The sequence below is a fragment of the Camelus bactrianus genome, chromosome 14, assembly GCF_048773025.1.
Source record: "Camelus bactrianus isolate YW-2024 breed Bactrian camel chromosome 14, ASM4877302v1, whole genome shotgun sequence".
NCBI classification, from domain to species: domain Eukaryota; kingdom Metazoa; phylum Chordata; class Mammalia; order Artiodactyla; family Camelidae; genus Camelus; species Camelus bactrianus.
The window spans coordinates 497,318-514,437 of record NC_133552.1 but is presented as its reverse complement, the minus strand read 5'-3'; the positions used below and the strand labels follow the sequence as shown (position 1 = coordinate 514,437).

At 35.8% G+C, this 17,120-nt stretch overlaps 1 protein-coding gene across 2 annotated transcripts in view; it reads left to right on the top strand.

The window, feature by feature from the left end:
* PSPC1 (paraspeckle component 1) overlaps positions 1-16,747 on the top strand; it is a 53,053-nt gene extending 36,306 nt beyond the window's left edge. The window contains exons 7-9 of one of the 2 annotated variants that reach the window (XM_074377854.1): positions 10,684-10,741; positions 14,114-14,283; positions 16,255-16,747. In XM_074377854.1, coding sequence (XP_074233955.1) covers positions 10,684-10,741; positions 14,114-14,283; positions 16,255-16,440 — 414 coding nt within the window. In that variant the 3' untranslated portion in view covers positions 16,441-16,747. The remainder of the gene's footprint in view (positions 1-10,683; positions 10,742-14,113; positions 14,284-16,254) is intronic. The other variant, XM_074377855.1, reaches the window with a different exon arrangement.
* Positions 16,748-17,120: the final 373 nt, after the last annotated feature.

Below are 17,120 nucleotides of genomic sequence, written 5' to 3'. Positions count from 1 at the left end.
TCTAGGCAGTAATAAAATTTCATTTCTAGGTGCTGGCAGAGAGAACTGATTCCAGTTGTCACTTAATGAGTGGGTACAAGTGTGTTTTCTGAAATGGTTTGTGAATTTTTGAGAGAAGTTGACATTTTGTGGTTTTCATATGGCCATAACTTCTCTTTCAGTACATTATTTGGTGATTTGGTTGTATTGCAGTAGAAGATTGTGTTTTTGGAAGGCTAAACCCCTGACACAAGCTCTTATAACCTCTTGATCAGCCTGTGGAAATAACTGAAGACTTACTTGCTGCAGAGTTTGGTGCCAGATGGTAGGTGTGACCTGCTAGCCAGGTTAATACCTATTGTTGGCATAGTGGCAACCTGCTTCTGGTGGTTTTCACATGATGGTAAAAATCTAAATGGATAAGAACAGTTATATTGCAGTGGTCTCACAGAATGCTCTAGTTATGACCAGTTTTGTTGTTGTTAATATGTTTTCATTTATTTGCTGAATGAAATAATTTAATTGATTCCATACAGTGAGCCAAGAAGTTTTCTGAATTTTGGGATGGTACATAATTGGAACTTAGAACTTTCGTAGTCAAATGAAGACAAAGATAAATGTTTTTAATGTTAACATGCACTCTTGGAAGTGATCTTTAGGATTTTGACGATTTGGGTTATTTGAGTTGAAGATAATATGTCAATTTTAATCAGCTGTTGACATCTTTGATTACTTCTCAGAAGGATTATTTGAAAATTTTTATACTGTCTAATCATTTGTAGGGAAAAGTAAAATTTTCATTCAAACTAGGACAAGTGAATATGAGTACTATGTAAAATCACGTTTTTTTTTTTAATATCAGGCTTAAGTTAGGCTATCTCAGGCAAATCAGAATGTGTGGTCACCCTAACCATATGTCACGGTTGTAAGTAACATTTTCCTCCTCTGGTTTATCATTCATATTTGTAAGTCTTATGAATGAATCCAGATGGAAATGATTACTGAGCCCTTTTATATTTTTTATACACTTCATCAGAGGACACTTTGTTGGACTTATTTCCATGTCAGTCATATTAGATGACTCTTTTGGTCTTACCTTCCATTAGTGTTTCAAAAAGAGGTTCATATTCCAGAAAGATTTCCTGGAGAATGTCTGTGTATACTCAGGGCATGGATAACCTCCTCTGACTACTTGTCACTGACTACAGCAGTGATCCTGTATCATTTTAAAAATGATTCTTTATTAGTACTTTCCATACTGCCTTCTAATTATTTTCTAACACTGCTGCCCAGTACTTATGTCTCTGAGTTTTTTGAGGTCAGAAATCTTGTTTTTGTTAATATTGTAATAACTTAGATGTAAACTAAGAGAATTAAATAGTTGATGTCTTATTTTTCAAATGACAATGTGCAACTCAATCATACGGTTTTCAGTGTTTCTTTAATGAGCCACCAAACCTATTTATTGAGTGCTGAAGTCTCAGGTGTTGACATTCGTGGTTCTGACACACAGGTGGCATTGAGATGCAGATGTTGATGTAGTTTTGTGGACTCATGATGGAATCACATGATGAAGAGTATATTTTAAAGAACAGTAAAGTAACCCTTTCTTTTGTGCATGGTTTCCAGCACTTAGAACTTTTTAGTATGTGGCTACCACTTGAATATCCCTTCAAGATTGTTCGACTTGACTTGCAGGAAAACTGGAGATTCCATTTAGTAAGAAAAATTTGTTCACTGTTTTCCTGTGTTCAGAACAGTCCTGAATTCTGTAGAGGACACAGGGGAGTAAAGCCCAGTGTCACATCTTTGAGGGTTTTAGAGGGTTTTTAGATACAGAGGACCTTGTTGGGTAGGTTAAGAGACACAGCTGAAGAGTTCTGAGAGTTTACAGAAAATTGTCTTCTGGAGAGTAAGTGCGTAGCCTCAGCACTGTTGTGGGGCTGTCTTTTGGGTGTGTATTTTAAACTGATGTGATTGATTTATTATTCCACTGTTATAGGTGTCACCCTCATGTCTTTTCATTTGAAATGGTAAGTTTGTCTAATCTTACTTGGTTCAGAATGGTAAGGTATTTTAGCTCATGTTTGCTTTTTTTAGAGGGGCTGGAGAAGAGGAGGGTCAAGGTTACTGAACACAGTTATTCAAGTAAAGTGGACATGTTTCTTGTTTTGTTTTTCCCCCTTAATGGAGGCACTGGGGGTTGAGCCCAAGACCGTGTGCACGCCAAGCACACACTCCGCCACTGAGCTCTACCTCTTACTCCCCTGAGCGCGTTTTGTTAAATGTCCAGCTGCATGCAGTACAAATAATAGGAATTTTGTCCAGGTATTAAATACTTTGAGTCAGTAACAAAGGATTCTAGGAAGACGTAAAAACTTGGTACTTCTGCTTTGTTATTCCTTAATGTAATATTTAGAGCCCATTAACAGTAGTTGTCCTGCAGGGTGATCATGTAAAAATAAATTTTTTTTTAGATCAGTCAATATCCAGTATCTTCTGTACTTCGTATGAAGACAGTGAAGCTCTGTAGTGTCACCTGAAATGTCAGAATTTTCTACCAAATCAAATTAGATAAGTGTGAATGTCAGTATCCATGTGTAACTGACCACCCGAGGTGGGGAGTGGGACCTTGGGTTTGTGCGCGTGTACTGCTGGTGAAGTGCACTTACTTTTGTCTAGAATTTCAAGTCTTGGAAAGTATATGGGTAAGTTTGCCTCTTTGTCTCATTATCTTATCCACTACGCTGAACTACGTTTCAAATCCTGTTTTCTGGTTGTAAATTTACCATGATTCTCAACATATAACTTCTTAATTTGGCATATTACTGCTTTTTCTAAATCTTGCTTTTAAACAGTTGAAATGCTTGTATAGTAGTTTCTCTTGTAATTGTAAATTTTAAGTAACTTTGAATTATATTTAGTTACCACTTAAATATTTTAAACATTAATGTGTATTAAATCTGTTGCTAAGAGTGATCTACTGAGAAACAATATATAATTAGAATGTGAAGGCTTCTGGTAGACCACTGAGATGATTAGTTTAATGTCTAGTATCACAAACAAACAAAGGTGCTCTTCTCTACTAAATACTGAACACGTACTTAATTCTTCATACACTGGAACATGTGATTTAATTGCTTTCGGGTGCTGGTGGGACCAGTTTGGAATTGCCGCTTGTGATGCTTAAGTTTGTCCTTTTGTTTCATCTGTACCTTAATCTGTCCAGTCGCGGCAGCTGCTGCGAGTCTGGTGTGGACATGCACTGGGCAGCAGGTTACAGGGGAGGAGGTGCAGGCCTGTCGGCAGCGTCACGTGAGCCTGGGTGAGATGCTGTTAAACGTGTTACGTCGGTATTGTAGCTGGTGTCACTATTGCTGATTTCTTTGGGAGTTTGGGATAAAATAACTGAATGTGAAGAGTAAGCATTTCTAACTAATTTCAGTTTTAAAAAATAGCTTTTCAGAGGGAGCTTGGCATGACAGTTGAAAGTGATAATCTTGAAAATGTTCCTCAGGTATATAGATTAAAAATAAAATTCTTAGCTGAATAGAAATTTATTTAAGACAATTAAATAATATTTATTCCGTTCTGTCTCCTGATGCGTGTTAGAATATATGTAGTTACATTTAATTCATCTTCAACTAGAAAGCCACCCTGCGTATTGAAAAGTAACAGTTAATTTTGCTGCGTAGTCAGTTGAATTTGACAGTGACATCAGAACAACCTGTTCACTCAGTTACCTGAACCAGGCTTTAAACACTGTTGAGTGAATGTAGGTTAAGAGGCGTGTGTGTTTAATGGGCATGGCAAGCTAAGAATGAAGCCTACTATTTCTGTTTGTGGTTCCCTCTATTTCTGATTTGGTATTTAACAACAAATGTTTATTATTTCATAACTCAAAGTTGTGATATAGGTTAAGATATAATTTGTTATTTGAAAAGAAACATCTTAAAGTTTTTTTTTAATAAAGGTTATTTTTTAGAGTAGGTTTAGTTTCACAGCAAATTGAGCAGAAGGTACAGAGATTCCCCCCGGCCCCCCGCCCCATACGTACAGTCCCCTTTGCCGTCAGATTCCCATAGCACAGAGGGAATCCGCTGTCCTGCCCTGACACAAGTTCATAGTTAACACGTCGGGTTGTGCGTTCTCTGGGTCAGGGCCCGTGCCCCCTTTATAGTCTCGCACAGAGTAACCTCACCTCCCAGGCCCTACCCCTTCCCACAGTCCCTGGCTGTCATTGATTCTTCTCCTGCCTCCATATTTTTGCCTTTCCCAGAATGTCATAGGATGTAGCCTTTTCATAGGGGCTTCTTAGTAATACGCGTTTAAGTCCAGTTCCTCCTCTGTGTTTTTTCATGGCTTGATAGCTCATTTCTTCTTTAACATTGAATAATCATCATCCGGAGGTACCACACCTTGTTTATCGCTTCACCCGCTGAAGGAGGACGTCTTCGTTGGCAGTTTTGAAGAAAGCTGTTACAAATAATCCACGTGCAGGTTTTTGTGTGGACATGCTTTCAACTCCTTTGGGTAAATACTGAGGGGCATGATGGCTGGATTATATGGTAAGAGTATGTATAGTTTTGTAAGAAACTGTTGTATTCTCTTCCGAAGCGGACATACCGTTTTGCACTCCTACCAGTGATGAACGAGAGTTCCTGTTGCTCCACGTCCTCGCCAGCCTCACCAGCATTTCATGCTGTCATTGTGTGGGATTTTGCACGTCCTAATATGTGTGTTATGGTATCTAGTTTTTAATTTGCAGTTTCCTAACGATTTGTGATGTAAAGTTCCATTTTAGCAATCATAAAACTGAGGAACATTACCTCAATACTCATGGGTGCAGAAATTTTGGAATGCATGTGTTCAGACTGAAGGGAGAAAAAACCACCATGGATTATATATTTTAAAGATTTTCTTACGTCACTTAAACTTTTTTTCCACCTCCCCACATAGCAGTTAGTGATACAATGTCTGGGGAGTTTTATTTTTACATGACATTCTGACCTCACAGGTAGTTTTAGTGAAACACACGTCCACTTGCTCACATATCCAGGCTGCCTTCGTTTAACAGCAGACCTGAGACATTTCCGCTGACACCACACGGCTCCAAAGATGAAGTATTTTTTACCTGGCCTTTTATAGAAAAAGTCTGCTGACTTCTGCCCTAAACAAACAAACGAATGATGAAATGTCAGAGCAGTTTCGTTCAGCTCAGTATGTTTCTGATTGCTTGCATTAAAAATGTTAAGTCTTCAAGCATTGTCTGTTGGTTATGTTGGAAATTTACATGCTATTTGAGCACTATTAGTGGGAACATGTTTTATTTTTCTTTTTAGTTTAAAATTGTTTTATTAAAAGATTAGTTTCTTGATGTACACCTTTCAGTATCTCAACAGATTTTAAATGAGTAATTTTTTGGCAGAGTGGCTTGCTTTTCTTTCTTTTCTTTTTACCTTTGTTTTTTTTTTTTTTTTTTTACATATTTAGTTTTTATTCTGCTCTTTACTTTTAAATATATTGTATTTGTTCCTAGTATTTTTCAGATATTGATGGTTTCTTCTTAATTTCTCCAATGAACGTTTGACTAGCTAGCTAATAATCCTATTCTTTCATGTAAACTTCTCTAGTAAAGGAAAATACATATTTTCAAGTCCTAAAAGTAATTTATTTTTAGGAAAAATTTTACGAATATTTAATGATGAGAAAATATTGAATATTGTTACTTGCCAGAACTTACACGTTTCTCTAGAATTATATTTTCTTTGGAAGATTTAAAAATTCTGTTTCAGTATTTTTATACCATGATTTTTAGTATTTTCTTTATTATAACAGGGAACCTAAGTGGCACATGGAGATCCTTAGACAATCCTTAGAAGTTTCTATGTGAGCGGTGTTTGCAAATTAAAGAAGAGTAGTTTTTGTTGCCGTTAAGACTCTGTTCACTCAGACAAGAATTTAGATGGATCACGGTCTTAGCTGAACAGACCTTGTCATTGGTGGTGGTTCCAGTTGATCGTTATGGAAAGTCAGTATTTGTTTAGTTCCACTGTCTCTTAAACCTTAGGCATTCGGATTGTACCTTATTTTAGCCTGATACTGACACCATTTTATTTTTTTTAAATCAGGTTATCTAAAAAAGGACCCCCAAATGTCTTCAAAATCACAGATTGATATCCTAAGTATTAAGTATTAAAGGAACAAAATCAATATTCTACATAAAAAAAGTCAAGTTCTGCACTTTGGAGTGTATTGGTTTAGTGCAAATTTTATGCTCCTTTACATTTTTGTGCACTGATGCTGACTGGAACTTAAAAAGAGTTGTTATCAAACTTTTTGGTTTCAAATCCTTCTATAAGCTGTTAAAAGTTGTTGAAGACCCCAAAGAACTTTCGTTTAGGTTTTATCAGTGTTTACCGTAATAGAAACTAAAAGAGGAATTTGAAAGGAAATGGGTTATAGTGGGAAGAATGGCTTTAACTTTACATTTTTTGCAAATTTCTTTAATGCTCCGCTTTATGTAGTGGGAAGAGTGGTAGTGCTTCACTGTTTTGTGAATCTGTTTAATGTTTGACTTTAAGGAAATGGCTGACTTCCCATATTTGCTTTTGCATTCATTCCATCTTTTGCAAAATGCTCTTTTAGTTAAAGTACATGAAGAAAATCTGGTTTCACATGAATAGGTCATTATTAAATGGAGACAAGTTGATATATTTTAACCTTTCCAGATAATTGTGAATGTTCCTGTTTGATTCTGCAGTAAAACTTTACAAGCAATAGTTTCGTAAAAGTACCTTTTTGCAGTAGAATCCACAGTCTGCCTTGACCTTTGAATGGATCTTTTACCTGCGCACGGGGTTTGTCATGTCATGTTGGAAAATACCGATCCATTATTATACAGAACTAAAAACAAATTACATTTCTTAATATCCACCACTGAGCTCATCAGAAAATGCCTGCCAGATACACAGATCAGTAATCTGTTTGTCAAATGCTATCTCAAGTAAACTTTTGCTCCAGGAAAATGTGTCTTAATTCAGCTTGCAACCCAGTCACAGGAGGTTTTTCTTGAGATAACCACTCTACTTCAGAATGAGCAGAAGTGCTTTATCTATGTACCTTTTTTGTTGCCTAGAATAATAAAGACATACCCAAAGATAGTGACTTAATAATAATTTTTACTGCTTCATCCAGGTATTCATAGTTGAAATTATTTAACCAGTTGTAATGAAATGTGAAGAATAGAGTGATTACTAGTAAAACTTGAGTGCAAGTGTCTTGATTTGTGTTAAAACACCAGGGGTTTTGCTCACTGTTGCTTTTGCACCATCCTCATGAGTGTCTCGAGTGAAAAGTCCAATTAGACCAGTGTTATAACTGTTCTCATGGTAGTGAGACATGAGATAGTTTGTGCACTTCTTGGCGTTCCGTGAGCCACAGCGTGAGAACCCGTTAGCAGAGCCCTGCTTTGGTGGGCGGGGCTGGGATCAGTCATGCATTGCTTTCTTTTCTAGTCAGCTATGAACTTAAGCATATTTCAGTGACCAGCTTTCAGGAGCATGTATGCATAATTCATTTAATCAGAAGGCATGCGTTCTTGTAAACATTGTAAAACTTCATTAAAAAATCTTGCCTTTTGTTAGTCTTTATTGGAATTATTGAAAAATGAAGGTGTCTTGTGAAGGAGAAAATTCTTTGAACTCTGTTTTGGCAGAATTTTATAGTCAGCTGAGCCACTTACTGTATGTGTGACCCTGGGTAAGTTACTGAATGGCTGTGTGCCTCAGCTTTATGATCTCTAAAATAGGATAAACGTAGACCTTACTTGACAGAGTTGCTGTGAGGATGTATTGAATTAACTAAAACAGTTTTCATCATAGCTTGATCATTTTTACTGCACTGCATTCTTTGAGATTTTGTTTACATACAAGTTATTGCATGTAAAACCACAATTTTGGGTAAAGTAATTAATAAAGCATCATTTCCAATCATTGTATTAAAATATACAGTATGTATCAGTTCTGATTTAAAATGTATTAGAAGTAGTTTGAAGAAATGAGGGCCTTGTGTATTGGTTTTTGGGTGAGTACACAGTTACAGAGAATCGGTGATTCTCCTGACTGATATTGATATATCAGGTTATGATGAGAAGTAATATTGTAATTTCTGTTGATGACACTACCCTTAAATAGTACCTCTGCCTCGCATTTTACCAAAAGTCTGTAGCAGTGGATTTATGGAAAGTTACAGTAGCATCCTTAAGACATGACTAGGAAGCTGAAAACTTTTTGCTCTAAAATACTTAAAAAACGATTTGTCATCTAATTATACCATCTCTCTTTCTTAATCTTGTGCGTGTAGCTATGTAAAGTAGTATTCAGCAATTTTCTTTAAGGAAATGTCAGCATTCCTAAATTGAGTTTGTGTATGTTCAGTGAAAAATGCTGTATGTATACAGCATGAATTGTCATTTTAACCTAGTGATATGCTATACTCGCATGGATTATTGTAAGACATTCTGATGATCTTATTTAAAGAAAGGTATTTTAGGCCTGGAACTAGTTTACAATAGAGCATCAAAAAGGAAATGTTATGGCCACTGTTGAATAGCTGACTGAAAACCGTAGATCTCTTTAGTGTGTTAATATGCCTTCCACAGAATTCTGTGAACGAAGGAAATAGAGTAATAGAAGAAGTTTTTAAAAATACTGAACTTTGTGAATAATAAAGCTCTAAGCATTGTTATTTCAGAAAGTGACAGGTGAAGCTGAGATTATAAAGAGACAGTAAAAAGGTTGTCTCCGCCTCATCCCCACCCCCATGAATCTCAGACCTTCAGGTGAGGCGTCGGAGTATGAAGGGGATTTGAAAACTGAAGTCTCCGTGAGACGGTTAATAGTTACTCTCTGTTGCTGGTTAGATATTGCATTCTTAGTCTGGCATAGTTAAGGCAAATCAAAAGTAAAAGTAGAAATTAAATCCTTGTCCCCCAAAATGTTGGGGTCTACAAACCATGTATTTTTCTATCTGTTGCTCTAGTGCAACCAGCTTTTCATAACAAGGATCTACTGTAAATAATACCTGGAACACTTGGTGTATGCTGAAACAGTCTCTACTTTATCGGTAGGTTCTAGTGTCAAGGAAATTGGAACTAGATTTGATTTATTGATAAAAGTGCTAAGTGTGACTGTAGAATAAATAGCATTTTCCCTGTAATTGGAAAATTATGTATCTTATCAGTAGTCAGTTTTATCAAATAGTCTAGCTTTTTTGCCAGTTAATAGTAGTATCCATTGATAGTCAAATGTTTTATGATAAGACATTTATTTTTAGGAAAGTTAAAAAGCAGCTTTGAGAAAGATTTCGTATTAAAATTTTCTAAATAACATGCTAACATTTCTTCACAATACTGTGTAAGTGGTTTGTTTCTTGTGCCATAGCTTCGTTAAAGATTTACTTTTTTGAGGCATCACCATTAGAGTAGCTGGACAGTTGATTTGCTGCTTAGTGACATTTATCCATTGTAGGGTTTTAGTTCCCTTTCTTTAGCTTCATAGGTGCTTTTCACCAGTGTTTTAAATCAACCCACTTTAGTTATTTATTTTTTTAATTTAATTTTTTAAAATTGAAGTACAGTCAGTTACAACGTGTCAGTCTCTGGTGTACAGTGCAGCGTCCCAGTCATGCATTTACATACACGTATTCACTTCATATTCTTTTTAAATAAACCCATTTTAATAAAACTGCTTTTAAAAGTAGAACGATTATGCTTTCTTTACTACTTTTGTCTCAGGATGTTTTTTATGATTACTGCATTTAACACACTTGTCTGATTGGAAAATATTATTAAATAATAGTGCAAATTTCAATCATAATATATTGAGTGATTCACCTACAGGTTTCATTGAAGTTAATTCTGTATAACTATTGTTGGTAAATGAATTTTTAGGAAGTAGTTTCTGTACAAAACGTAACACATTTTGTTCATTTGTATGGCCTTTTTTGTCATAGTTAACCTCAAGAGCATTTTGTTTCAGAACTTTCCAACTGTGTAATAACACTTTTATTTAGGTTTCCAAGTAAAATCTTTGTTCAAGTAAAAGAAGCAGCGTTACGTTGAGCTTTTAGTAACTGTGTGTAGTGCAGGCTTTGATGGTGTTATCCATAGATCCTCGATGAAGGAATGCTTGTGTGTGTGAATATGAATTACAATATTTCAAAAATGAAAGTTGCCTGTAACCTTATTTTTAGCTGAGTGCCCCACAGCTGTTTGTGTTGTGTGCTTGGATAGTTTGAAATGTAAAAGTGGGAACGGTCATTTCCAGTTTAAGACGCCAGAGACCTGGGAGGAAGAAACAGGTGGTCCTGGCGGCTATCGTTACTGGGCTTTTCTCCTCTTGTAACCGAGGCATGTGTCTATGATTCATGGAATAAGAGCATTAGAAACGGTCTGTGATTTTATGTACTCTGACTCATTGATAATCTGACAGTACACACTGGTGCTCCAAACACTTGGAGGGTATTAAGCCTGGGAGACTGAATTTTCTTTTCAGTATTCTGATTAAGTAAATGATGTTGGAAATTTTAAAATATTTTAATGGAACATGATGTCCCAATTTGTTCTTTTCTTTTTGATTTTAGATGGGAAATGTAAAGTCCTAAGATCGATAGGTTGACTGTGACAACTATGTTTACTTACAGAGAGAACAGGAAATGAGAATGGGTGATATGGGTCCCCGTGGAGCAATAAACATGGGAGGTAGGGATCTGAAGCGGAGGCTTCTGTAACTTACTTGTCGTTTTTTGGGAAGGTGTACTTGCTGTTTGTGGTATCTACATATGAGTAACGAACTAAAATTTGTAAACATTTGTGAATGGTGAAATATCTTACGTTTATTAAATTGAGAAAAAATACAAGTATATTAAAAATATATGCCTAGAAAGAACATTTTTATTTTATTTGAAGATTAAAAGATGTATTTATGTTTTAATAGATTTAACAAAAGAAACCTGTAACCAGGTTTTGATAAGTAACCTGAAACTTAACTGAGCCATTGCATGGTGTAACACAGCTATGTGGTTGCATTTCTAAAAATTAAGTTTCATGCCTTCAGTGACTTTTTTTCTTAACCTTGGAATTTTGATAAATTTCTGAGTTGTGTTTTTAAACTTTCTGAGAGTATTTTATAAAGTTCTATTTTAAGGTAACTTTTTGTGGAACTTTGAAGCTATTTTTGATCGTTTCACTGAAGGCTTAACTTGTTTTGCCCTAGCCCGCAGTATCGCTCACAGAAATGCCCTGTTTGGGGGATACTGCGACACGTCAGTACATGAGATGTGTCTTGCATATTTAGGTTCATGTGTATCTTTAGAGTTGTAAAGTTTTTTAAGAAAGTGCCTATATTAGCGTCTTTAATACTGATTGCTTGTAATACCAGACTGTCAGGCAGCAGTATCAAGTAAATAAGCTAAGGGAAAAGTAAGTGTGGGATGTTTTCATAGTTCTTACTAAATTTGAATTGCCATACATTTGAAAATTAGGTAAATAATTAAATTTTATATATTAATTTCACCTTGTCCCACAGAAGCTGAGGTCAAAATCTTTTCTGTAACTCAAATGTACATATTGTTGTAAGGATTATATTACTTTAACATTACAGTGTGCGTAACATGTGCACCCACTGAGAAGATCCACACTGTACTGAAAGTGTGTTTGCAGTGTACGGAATGAGAAGTCTGAAGGCATCTAATGTGTGGATCGAGCATTTTCCGTGGTCAGCCCTCCACCCGCCCCCAGCCTCTCACGCCAGTCAAAGAATCTCAATCTTTAACGCAGTTGTTGTTTGCCTGGTCGCCTTTCTCACCTGCCAGGAAGTACTTACTGAGCACCTCTGGTGTGCAGAGGAAACACAAAACATGGCCCTTAACAAAAAGAGTGTAGTTGTGAAGTTAGTACAATGGGTAATGGGTACGTGAAAAAAGTTAGTGAATTAAGAGTACTTGAGAAGCTTTAAATTAAGAAGCACAGCTGAGTGTATAATGAATGTACGGATAGTTCAGTATTTATGTCTTTTTCAGAGTATATTATGGGATGGTATATAATATAATCCAGGTGTTTTTAAGGACTTTCAGTGTGAGATTAGTACGGATTGCAGGTAGTTTGAAATGTCCTTATAATTATTAGGTTGTCATTAACATCAGAACCAAACTTGAAAAACTTCTGATATTTCAGAGACCTTGAAAACATTCTTTTTATTTGATAAGCAATTTTATCAGAAGAAATATGGGAATATACCTTTAGATTCTTTATTTAATTAGAAATTCAAGAATTAAAAATTTTAATGGCGTTTTATTCACCAGAGGAACATGTTTACTTACATTTGAGCACTTAGTCAGCTCCTCCAAACGTCCACTCGATTTAATTTTCTGCTTTTTCCTAATGGAGTTGTCCTTGTTGTGCAGCTCATGTTGCTGTTATGTTGCTGAGCTGGCACACCCTATCAAATTACACGGACGGAACAGGGCAGTAGATTTTCTGGTGTATTACCAGTGTATCAAGTGGGACATAGATTACAAAACTGCTTTTCAAGGGGCCTGATAATTATAGCATTCCTTAGATCTTTAAATTTAGTTTAATTATAGCCATGTGGTGGAAGACATAATTACTAAAAATAAGACTCCCAATTGTTGATAGAAATATTTTTTATTTATTTTATTATACCCATACTTGTATAGTCATATTTGAACCTCACAAGTGTGACAGTTATGTTCTATTAAAAAAGAAAAAAATAAAACAAAACCCAATTCTTGATCTGTTCTTTTTGAGGGAAAGTTGAGACAAGATTCCTCCTAAATACTGTCTCCACCCTTCCTCATTTTCATTGTGGGAGATGTTGTGGAAGTCTAGTAAAAATTTGTTGGTAGCTATGCTAAAGGAATAGAAATAATAGTCTTGGATAATTAAAGTATAGATTTATCAGCAAGAGCATTGGGGTTGAGGGAACACTTCCTTCCCTAGGAAGTGGCTGGGCTCCTGGGGGCCGGGTTCAGAGGGAGCAGGAGGAGGCTGCTAGGGGCTGGCAGGGGCAAGACTTCCTCCTCTCAGCTGCTCCCTGGACTCAGCCGTCTGTGGAGCTGAGCTGCAGTCGATACTGTGTAGAGCTGTGGGTTTGAGTGAAAACTTCAACTCCTGTTACGTGTTTTTGAGAAATTGAGTTCTGAGTGTCATAAAATTGACCTAGGTAATGAAATACTAGAAGAAAACTCCTAAGTTAGAGCCAGTCTTTGTTACGAATTTTTAATGATAAACAAGTGTGAATAGTTTGAAAAAATTCAAAGATAACCTAAAAATGTTGTTTGAGGCCATTATAAACATACGTGCTATTACAGCTTAAACACTCTTGCAGTTAACGTGAGTTAGGTGGATGTCTTTTGATGAAAAAATTTGAAGTGTTTGATTGTTGTCATTTCCAGAATTTCAGCATGTCAAAAAAATTCAAATAGCTGTATTAATATTTTATCTATATTTGGTTGCAGTTACTTTTAGAAATAAGTTTTATCATGATGACTCATTTCAGTTTTTTGGTTTAAATTGGATATTTCTACATAAAGTTAAACAGTACCTACTATAATTTTGGGAGATGTTCAGTAACTATGTAAGTCAAGAATTATTTACAGTGAACTTAATATATTAGAGGAAATGGTTTCTCTCTTCAGAATTCAGTGCAATTTATATGCTAGTGTTTTTAGTTATGACTATAAGAAAGTTAAGTGTTTTCCTAAGTGCTAATCCTTTGCTGTTAATTTAAACCGGTAGTGTAGTCACCACTTGTAAGAGAGTATTTGGTTAAAAAGCAGTCTACAGCAAATAATACTGATTAAAAAAAAAATCTTTCAAGCCTTTATAGGCTCAAGTGTGCTAAAATAATTGGTAGTTGTCTCATTTGTTTTATGTACATTTGTTTAGCGAATGTAACGCTCTGTACAGAGTAGGTAATTGAGTGTTTTGCTCTCAAGGAAGTAACATGATTTTGATAATAGTCTTGCTGTGTAGATTGCTTAAGTATTGTTAAATTTTTGATGTTTACTCAACTAAGATAGGACAGCTCTAAGTATAGATTGTTTTGCTTAGATGCGTTTAGCCCAGCACCTGCTGGGAACCAAGGTCCTCCTCCAATGATGGGTATGAATATGAACAACAGAGCAACTATCCCTGGCCCACCAATGGGCCCTGGTCCTGCCATGGGGCCAGAAGGAGCTGCAAATATGGGAACTCCAATGATGCCAGATAATGGAGCAGTGGTAATGTATCACACACATTATTGTGATTATATTCAGTAATAGACTTCTGCCCCAAAGGTAACTTCACACTTAACATAAAGATCCGTGTCCAGTGAAGAAAAGGTAATTTTGTGAAGTTAGATGTTAATTTATGAGAGACAGTTTACCATGAGAGCTAGGATTGTCATCCATGGCATGCTTCTGTACTTAAGTACTTATAGCAAATACAAATATTAATTACAGTTATTTTTATAGTGCTTTTAATTTAATTTGTATATACTTCTTACCAGTATCACTGTAACAGTCAGATATTTCGTGATTGTGTTTTCCTGTGTGGACTCCTTACCTTTGGTGGGGTATAAAACTCCAATACGTGTGAAAACACAGGTTTCAGTAAATGTTTTTGATAAAAAGATCACTTATGATTAATTTCAGAGAATTTAACTGTAAAGTAATTTACATTAAAGCTTAAACTATATTTTAAATTTACGTTGTTGCATTCTTACTATAGGTTTACTAATTATATTTGTTACTAAATTTGAAGTAGACAATTTCATGTCTTGATTTGAGAGTGTGAAGATATCTTTGTGTGGGTTATTACAAAAATGCTTTACAGTTGTAATTCATACTGTATTTGAGTATCAGTGGACTAACCATTTTTCATTTCCCTCAAAGTCTATCAGTTTTAGAGGCTTTTATTGGTAAAACATTTTCTTGTTTTGTTTTTGTTCATGGTTGTTTTAAGTAACATTTAGATAAGGGAAGTTGGTTGATTGCGTATTTTGAAAAGGCAGTTGAGTTCTGGAACCACGGATCTGAAGGCGCCACTGCTGCTAAGAAAGAAAGGCACTGCCAGCCAGACTCAGACCTGCCGTCAGCTCCAGACCCTCCTGACTGCAGAGATGCGAGCAGGGGAGGTGTGAGCTAGAACTGATGACTGCAGTGTTCTGCTGCTTTAAAACTTACTTACTGTAAATGCAGTCTTTAACAGATTTAGACAAATTGGACATGCTAACAGTTTTTTAAAGTGAGTGTTTACTTAGGTAAAGAGGCAGTGCCGTGATAACTGCACCTGCTGTGATAGGGTGGTGCATGATACTCAGTGTACCCATTTCCTTCAGTGGAGGCTTTATTTCATAGTAAAATGTCTGAGAGCTAGTAAAAACTTGTACTTCTTTGGTTAAGTTTTTGTGTAGCATATAATGAATCATCCGCAGAAACTTAGGAGTAAAAGTAATTGGCTTGTTTTTCCACACCTCCCACTGCAATGATAAATTTATCAAATATCCCCCTTGGTCTTTTTCACAGTGACATTTTACTACTGCACGTGGGGAGTTCTGGTCAACCTTTGAGGTTAATATATGTGGTTATTACTGTGAAGTTTTTCAAAATACACAATTCAGATGTTTAATTCTGCTATTAGTAGTACATGCTGTCAATTTTTTAGAACTAAATCTATTTTCCCAGTAATAGTCTTTACAGAAAAACACCTCAAAAGTGTTTATGCTGAAAATTTAGCTGTGTTTGTACTAGTGCTTTCTGTGCTAAAAAGCGTTGCTATTGAAGTTTCTGTGTTTGCTTTTACATTACACAAACAGTGTGATGCTGTTCCTCCCCAGTTTTCTCTCTGATTTTTAAACAACAGTATTTTTATTACATAGGACTGTCACATGGAGTTTAAACTTTGAAACAGAGAAAAGTCAGAATACTGTGATAATAACTAGTTAGGTTTAAGATGGCATTCACTTTATGAAATTGGGCCATAACGTTAGCAGTATGTAACTCTTCATTCAGATGCTTCTTTTTAAAAATTTTTATTTTTTATGTAGTAACTAATTAAATTGCTCCTTTCTTCCTTCTATGTGTCTCCTGATTCTGCTGGACTTTCTGCTGAACTTCATGACACCACCACTTGGGATTTTGCCAATTTTTCTTGTCACTTGTATTTGGCGTGTTCCAAATGGACTTCACATTTATTGTGTGGTGCTGTAGCACAATGATAGATTTCCGCAAGGACCGCCGTCTCAGATGGGATCGCCCATGGGTAGTAGAACGGGCTCTGAAACCCCACAAGCGCCGATGAGCGGTGTAGGTCCCGTGAGTGGTGGTCCGGGGGGGTTTGGCAGAGGGAGCCAAGGGAGCAACTTTGAAGGCCCTAATAAGCGTCGTAGATACTAAACATTCTTTCATTCCTGGCTATTTAGAGAAAAAAAATTCATTGGTATGCCTTTACACTTTTACTTGTTACCTAGAAGAAATGGTTTTACTGTTATTGTATGTAGACTTTAAAGTTTTTCTTTTGTAAAACTTGAGGTTTTTGTATTTTCTTCATTCATAAGCTTTGTAGTTTAGAATGGAAATGATGACACGCATCATTGTGAATGTTCAAATGTGTTTGTGACTTAGCTGAATACAAGTATGCCCTAGAACTGTGAATTCTGTGTAGTTAATCTCAATAAAGACATCATTTTGGATAATTTAAAAATGTTATTAGTGGTATTCTCTTAAAGGTTTACTAAACTTTGCTGTAGCAGTAATACTTTGGTTTCTTTGACTAATCCCAGCCATTTAAAAATAAAAATGACTTTGTTTTTTAGTTTGTGCAAGTTGCCCTAAAAATAGAAGCTTAGTGAAAACTGATGTCAGTGAGGGGCCGACAGAGTAGTACCTTGGGGAGGGCGGGTGCTGGAATCTACGTCTGTATGCACCATTGATGTCCTGTGAAACCAGAGTTGCTGTTTACATTTCATATAGATTCTGAGTATTCAAATATTCTGAGGAGGAATATTAAGGATATATTTGTCCTGTGCTGATTTTTTCAAATAAATCTTTTGAATCTTGGAAAAAAAAAACTGTTT